A 7,573-nucleotide genomic window follows, 5' to 3' on the forward strand; every position below is an offset into this window, starting at 1 on the left:
AACAACAATAATAACAACAACATAGCCATTATAATTTCATAGATGAGGTCTGGAGAGAGTAGAATGTATGCAGACCTTACCCAAAAATTTAGGGAAAGATAAAAGGATAATTTAATCAAATACTGCTTTCATTGTAATTTATGTGACACGCTTCCTTTTAGGCCATTCAAAAACGGAAATGACACGTTTTTTAATTTATAAACAATTAACTTTATAACCGGATCTATTTCAGATAAATTGAAGAGTGAATTTTCTCTCCAAAACAACACATAAAAGGAAAACAGAGACTTAATAATAAAAGGAACATTGTAATTTGTAATCTAGTTACAAACTTCACGAGCAATTCCCACGCGCGAATTAGCAGTGTCAAACATGATCCTGAGATTTTGTTGCTGCAAATTGGCTATCACATTTAACACTGAGTTAACATTATTTGGTGCTGCTGCAATTGCCAAACATGCTAAGGGAGTTGCACTGCTATGTATCAAAGTGTTTTCCATTGGCAATTTCAAATCCATTCCCTCAAAGTGCAATGTGATAGCTGGTGCCCCTGCTTCATTTGGTGATGTGAAACATGTGTCAAATGCACCTAATGACCTAAATGGCCCTTTCACTTGTTTTCTAAACTCATCCCTAATTGCCTCGTAAGCCGGTTGGACGAATCGGGTTATGACCGTACCCGAATCGATGACGGTGCCCGCACCTGTATTCGGGTCAAAACAAAGGTGTTCCGGGACTATGGGAACTTGAACTTTTCCCACACTGACACTTGTCAAGTTCACGTAGTACAGAGATGGTCTACGCGGGTTCTTGAGTAATGGCGTGGTTTTAATGTTCTTGGGCTGGCCCACGGGCCCAAGCTTGAGTGATCCAGAGAAATAATATGATTTAAAACTAGGCAAACAATATGAGAATACGCCCGAATACAGAGATCCGGATTGTGACATTAATGACATGGATCCCCGGCCCAAGCCCAACAACCCTTGGGGCGGAATTGAGTTCCCGGACACGGAACTAATGCACCCGAAAGCATAATTCGGAATAACGTCATTGGCTAGTCCAAGTGAGTCGCGTGACAGCGTGGCGCAAAAGGACGAATCTCCACCGTACGATTGGTTAAAGAAGCAAGCACTTGACCCGGAACCCGACCCGGTAGTCGGGCAAGAGAGACTTCCACGTACTTGAGTACATTCGGGTAGGAAGCAGTCTACTGACCCGTAAGAAGAGGAAGTTGTTGGGGCAAACAAAGTATTTGATGAGCACCCAACACAACCACTACATGGTACCCATGCAGCATCATTACTTGTGTCCAAGACCATGTACATCTGTTGACCCGGAGTACCCATCTTGACCCGAACCACATAGTTACCTGTAACAATGTATAGCATGGATGATGTGAATAAAATGTATACAATGAAGTATATATATTTTATATTCCCTCCGTTTCAATTTATGAATCTTTGTTTGACTTGGCATCAGGTTTAAAAAGTGAGAGAGACACGGAATCTTGTTGTAAAGGCCCCTTCGAACATGGATTGTTTTTCTCTTTTAAAAAAAAAAAAACAAGAAAAAAAATCAAAATGTCGTTTGGTTATACATTTAATAATTTTTCATTAGTTTTTGAAGATGAGTTTTTCAAATTAGAAAAATTGGTCATCTCACAAAATTTCTATTAATTTTTTTTACAAGTGAAATGCATGTCCAAACACAACTTCAACTTTCAAATATATTAACTTCAACATCAAATATTACGTTTTTTCGAATATCACTCAATTGATGATGTCTAAACGCCTTAAAGATGTATATAGTGTATTAAAACACCTTTTTGAATCAATGCAATGTGAAATATTGGAATTAATTAGAGTTACTAACACTTTTGGAATAGACAATAGAAGTAACAATGAATACATTAATAGATATATTGAAAAGACTAAGCTACCCTTGAGAACACTGTAAAATATTTACATAAATTACCTATATTGAAGAGTTGTTGCCCTGGAGCAATTGGCACAACAGTGGGCTTTTTGGATGCAACTAAGCTGGATAAATAAGAGAGCCTTTGTGGGTCTTTAGAGGCCATGTTGATAACAGTATTGATCCATGAAGAAGAAGGTTTTGGTGGGTTAAAAGGTGAGCATTTGCCATAAATGTGAATGACTGAAAGGTCTGAATTGCCTTTGGAATTAGAAGCACAGGAATCAGAAGCAAAAGCTCTTGTAGAAATTAAAAGAATTATGAAGAGGAAATAAGTAGCTGCTATATTGGATAAGGCCATAACTCTTTAAGTTTGGTGAATGATAATGACAATAGGGTGGTGAAATTAACATGTATATATAGATCCAAATAGGTGTGAAATTATTGGTGGAAATCAAAATTAAATTTTCACGTGAATCTTTTTTTTTTTGGATAAATTTTAGGATAATTGTATAGTAGGTAGCTAGCTATGATCCAAAAAGGACTAAAGAGATGTCAATATTTGCAGCATAAACTAAAACTGCATAAAAGATGACAACCAATCTTGCCATTCAAGTCCTCAGAATTTTCCATATCAATTTTCATTGTCCTGGCTTGTTACATGATTTTTCACATTAATACTACTTTTTTACTTTAAAGCTTTCAAGAACTTGCATAATTAAGAAGAAGCACAATTTTTAAGTAAATATTATTGTAGTAATATGACCTCAAATTAATTAGAGTACGTAGATTTTAAACTTTGAATATCACCAGTTTTCTATTATAGTTACCAGTTCTATATATGATTCTAGAATGATTCACGAGCTTGATTGATGTTGAGTCATTCATGACGTACAGTCGTACCTAAGGAGTTATAGAACAAAAATTTTAAAGCTCTACTGGGTAGAAGAGTTCAAAAAGTACGTCTCAGAATTTATGGGACATGATTAACTTTTATATTTAACAAATGTCTGTTATGTTAGCCTTTCGTTTTTAGTGTTCCACCGGTGCTGCTATTCGCTTTGGACCTGATTCCACGCCACGTAAAATTCATTATGGGAGAAAGTGCTCTCTACCAAAAAAATTGTGAGTAGAATAATGACAAAAAGATTGAAGGGACAAAGAGTAATATTTTGAGTGTGAAATTAAAGTATGATGAATAGAAGAGGCTCCCGTGAAGCTTAGTTGGAGTATATATTGTTTTGTCCATAAGCTAAGATCTTAAGGCACGAGATGCGGTTAGTCACGGGTATGCACGCAGCATGATGTGCAAATTGTCAGGCAAACTGCCCAATAATTCGTATGAAAGAGACCTCTCTATGTCTCCGGCACACATTCGTGGATTCAATTGAATTTATTATTTTCAGCATAAATTATATATACGCAAAAGCAAATTTAAAATGTATACATATATTAACATCACAGTAATTTTAAATTTACTGACGCTAATTCTGAATTCGTCTCTATTGCATCTTCTTCAATTTAGGCGTTATTGGTTAGTCATTTCCCCAAGAAAATTGGCGTATAGATAGGTGCAATAATATGACATTATGTTGCTCACTTCACATCACTCCCTCGTCTAGTCAAAGACCTCATTTTCTGGCCCCTTAAGTGTACTTTGTGTTAAGATAATTATTATAGATAAACTTAAACAAGTACACATGCATAGTTAAAAAGGCTAAGGGCAATCCCCATTTCCCGTTCCAGCCCCAGCCCAAAAAGGACTCCCTAGGAGCTAGACCTTCAAATGAACTTGTACGATACCTCTTGATTATGTTAATCACCGCATACTACGGCTGATTCTAACGGCATATTACGGCATTTTAATTAAATTCGCCGCTACACGCATAAATATCCAAATTGCACTTGCTTTTTGTGGTGAATTATATTCCCTTTAATTTGTACATATGATCTCGATGTAGTTCGACTACTTGAAAGGCTGGCGTTCGGATTGGATATGAAAATTTGGATTTGAACTTTTAGTTTTCGGATTGAAGAAACTAAAATCAAAACCCGATTCAAATAATTTTGGATTGGATTAATTCGGTTTTGGATTAATCGGTTTGGTTGTTTTAGATTTTTGGTTTTGAATCTGTAAATTGAGTTTCTTCTTCTTATGAGCGTCCTAATATAGTATTCATGTCAAGTGCTTTAATAGTTTCTCATGCTCACCACAGTCATCCAAATAAAATGTCCATTCAAGCAATGAAACCATCAAGGAAATTCCTAATCTAACTAAAGTAAAACTATGTCTAAATAAATCATACTACTAATGGTTCATATTCAAGTCAATCACTGTTCAATCCTTATAAACTCTATACGATTTAAACATCAATTAATACTTTTCAATATACATCGATGTTGATTGCCTCGTGAAATAGCAATAGAATCTTCTCAGGCATCAGTAATTCGTGGCGAACCAATATCACAGCTCTTCAAATGACAATAAAAATACGGTCAAAAACATCTCAGTTTGCACTATATATTAGCCTAATAAGGTATATTGATTGATTTAGTAGGGTATTGGACTTTATATTAGGTATATAGTTTAACTATGCCTAATCGTTAGAGATAAATAAAAAGGTATAAAAATTTCGATTTTCGAATATCCAAAAATTCAGTCACAAATAAAAAATCCAATTTGAAATTCGAAAATTTTAAAAGTTAAATCCAGAATTTAATCCTTGATTCGAAAATTCAAAATATTTGAACTTCAGTTTGGATTTTGATTTTGCCCGAACTATGTATGCCTAGCTAAAGTGTAGTTTAAACAAATATTGTGCAGACATGTTAAAGCAGATATTAATATGGATGGGAGGTAACAGTAACTTCCTTTGGGCATTGATGAGACTTGCTTCAGTACAAATGGGAGGGAAAGGCCCATAACTTAAGACAAAGCTTTCAGTTTCACATTTTAACATGCAATATTTTGGAATTTACAAAGAAACTAAAATGTGCTGATCACGAGCTCCTTTGTACACTTTTAACCTTATATTATATAGTACTACGGAGTACTATATTGTAAAACAGAATATATTGGTGCTGCTGCTTCTCCTAAATGAACATCGTACGTACTTCACCAGAATGCACACTTCACTATGAAATTCTGCTTGTCTCCATTACAGAATAAAAGAATATTCCAATGCACGGTACATCACGGAGACCTAGGCCTGTCAACCGGTTCCAACCGGAACCGGACCGGGAACCGGTTAGGAAACCGGCCGGTTCCGGTTCCCTAACCAAAACCGGAACCGCCTAACCGGTTCCGGTTAACCGGTTTTAAAGTCCAAACCGGAACCGGTCCGGTTTGGATTGGTTAAAATATTTTTTGTTTTTGTTTTTTGTATTATATATATATATATATTATAGTATTTATTTGTATATTGTAGGTATATTTACATATGTTATACAACTTTATAATTAAAGTTTAAATATTTACTGACTAACAGCCTAACAACAAGTCAGCAATACAGAATAGTGTTTTTCGTACACATATATATGTATAACTTACATATACTTATATATATGTATAACTTAATATATATATACTATATGTACTTATATATATGTACTATATACTCTATATACTTATATATACATATCTACTATATATACAATATATACTTAATATATATACTATATATATATTTATATAATATATATACTTATATACTATATCTACTTATATATGTGTATAACTTAATATATATAGTATATATACTATATACTTACTTATATACTATATATACTTGTATACTATATATACTTACTTATATACTATATATACTATATATACTTACTTATATACTATATATATACTTATATTCCTAACTTAATAAAAGTAAAAATATGAACACAAGTAAATAGAAGAAAGCTCAATGAGCCATATATTTTATTCATTCTTGGATAACATTTATTTGCAAGTTGTATTTTTTTTTAACTTGCATATAATACATGAGTTATACAAAAATAGTAGAATAATAAAATCACCAATTTTGAACCATTTCGTTAATTTCCCCCACATCATATTCGGTCATGGAAATATCTTCAAAGTCTTCCATTTGGTCCGGTCCACTAGCTATCAAATCTTCAATTTCTTCCTCTTCGCCTTGCTCTGCTTCTGAGTTTTGGTTGCGTCGCTCCGATCTAATCCAATCTTGAATGCACACTAGTACTTGCAAGCTAAAGCCGGATAATGAATGTCTATGGTCTCCAATTTGTTGTCTTCCTTGGCTAAATGCGCTCTCCGAAGCCACGGTTGATACTTGAACCGTAAGGATATCTCGAGCCATTCTTGAAAGTACCGGATAGCTTGCCTTGTACTTCTTCCACCATGCTAAGACGTCCAAGTCATCCTTGATATCCACATTTGGCTGCATCAAATAAAAGTTAAATTCATCAAAGTTTGCAGTAGAAGAAGAAGTTGGCTGTGAATGTAAAACTTTTAAACCCGACAAGCCCTTTTTGCTACTCTGAGAAGTAGTAGGGCGTGGAGCAACGGGTGTAGCACGTTCTTCCAAACTAGAATAATGAGTAAAAACTTTTCTAAACTCATCATCAATAGCGAGATCGGCTTCAGCTAAAGATGGTTGAACTCCCTCTTCAATTTCTAAAAATGTATAAATTTGACTAACCAAATTTTTAGTATAAGACACTTTTAAACAAGGATTTAAAAGGGAACCCAATATAAATAAAGTTGGGATGGGAAAAAAATACTTCTTAAAGTTGATTATCATTTCAAAAATAGCCACTTGATAATCGGGTTTATATTTATACTCTTGTAAAACTCTAGCTATTTCCGCTAAGTAGGCTAAAATTCCGGTTACCGTGGGATAGAATTGTCTAGAAAAAGCAAGAGTTGCATTATAAAAATTTTCTAAGAGTTCAATACATTCTTTAACATCTTCCCAATGCCTAAAAGTTAACCAATCCTCACTATCAATATTATATTTGTTGTGAACTTGTTGTATGGGAATCCTATACTCATATGCTTGTTGTAGCATAATGTAAGTGTAGTTCCACCTAGTCTCAATTTCTACTTGAATTTTCCTAGGTCTAAGGTTATTTTCCACACAAGCATTCTTAAAATCTCTAATTCTTCCCCTATTAGCATTACAAAAAAGAAACGCAACAGCATTTCTAACTTTTTGAACAGAATCATCAAAATGCATAAGACCATCTTTAACAATTAAATTTAAAATGTGACAACTACATCTTACATGAAAAATATTTCTTAGAGGAGGGTTTATTTCTCTTTTTAAAAGACCAATTGCCTTTGTATTATTAGAAGCATTATCTAAAGCAATACAAAGTGTTTTTCTATAAATGTTAAAAAATCTCATTATAGTAGACATTGAATCGGCTAAATTTTTTCCATCGTGACGACCTTTTCCTTCGTCGTATAAAAAAGCTATAATTCTTTTTTGCATAACCCAGTTGTCATCAACCCAATGACATGTAATAGCAAAAAAATCTAAATGGTTAATACTAAGACCCAAATCAGCGGTAAGACAAACATTACAATTTAAAGAATTAAATACATGGCGCAAATAAAATCTATATTTTTTAAACAAATCTATAACATCGGCTCTACAAGTACTTCTAGGAATACCCTCAAATA

General features: G+C 33.8%; 1 protein-coding gene across 1 annotated transcript; it reads right to left on the reverse strand.

Annotated features, from left to right (window-relative positions):
• Positions 1-205: 205 nt before the first annotated feature.
• LOC132604014 (aspartyl protease AED3-like) lies at positions 206-2,317 on the reverse strand. The gene is made up of 2 exons (XM_060317321.1): positions 1,975-2,317; positions 206-1,369 (listed from the first exon to the last, which is right to left on the reverse strand). The coding sequence occupies exons 1-2, from the start codon at positions 2,273-2,275 to the stop codon at positions 321-323; spliced, it is 1,350 nt and encodes a 449-aa protein (XP_060173304.1). The 5' UTR covers positions 2,276-2,317; the 3' UTR covers positions 206-320.
• Between the last annotated feature and the right edge of the window lie 5,256 nt (positions 2,318-7,573).

Source organism: Lycium barbarum, chromosome 7 (genome assembly GCF_019175385.1).
Source record: "Lycium barbarum isolate Lr01 chromosome 7, ASM1917538v2, whole genome shotgun sequence".
Classification (NCBI taxonomy): Eukaryota; Viridiplantae; Streptophyta; class Magnoliopsida; order Solanales; family Solanaceae; genus Lycium; species Lycium barbarum.

Coding starts and splice junctions, on each gene's coding strand:
- LOC132604014 (XM_060317321.1), bottom strand. CDS start 2,275: ATGGCCTTATCCAATATAGCAGCTACTTATTTCCTCTTCATAATTCTT. Junction 1,370..1,974: donor GCAACAACTCTTCAATATAG/GTAATTTATGTA, acceptor ACATTGTTACAG/GTAACTATGTGGTTCGGGTC.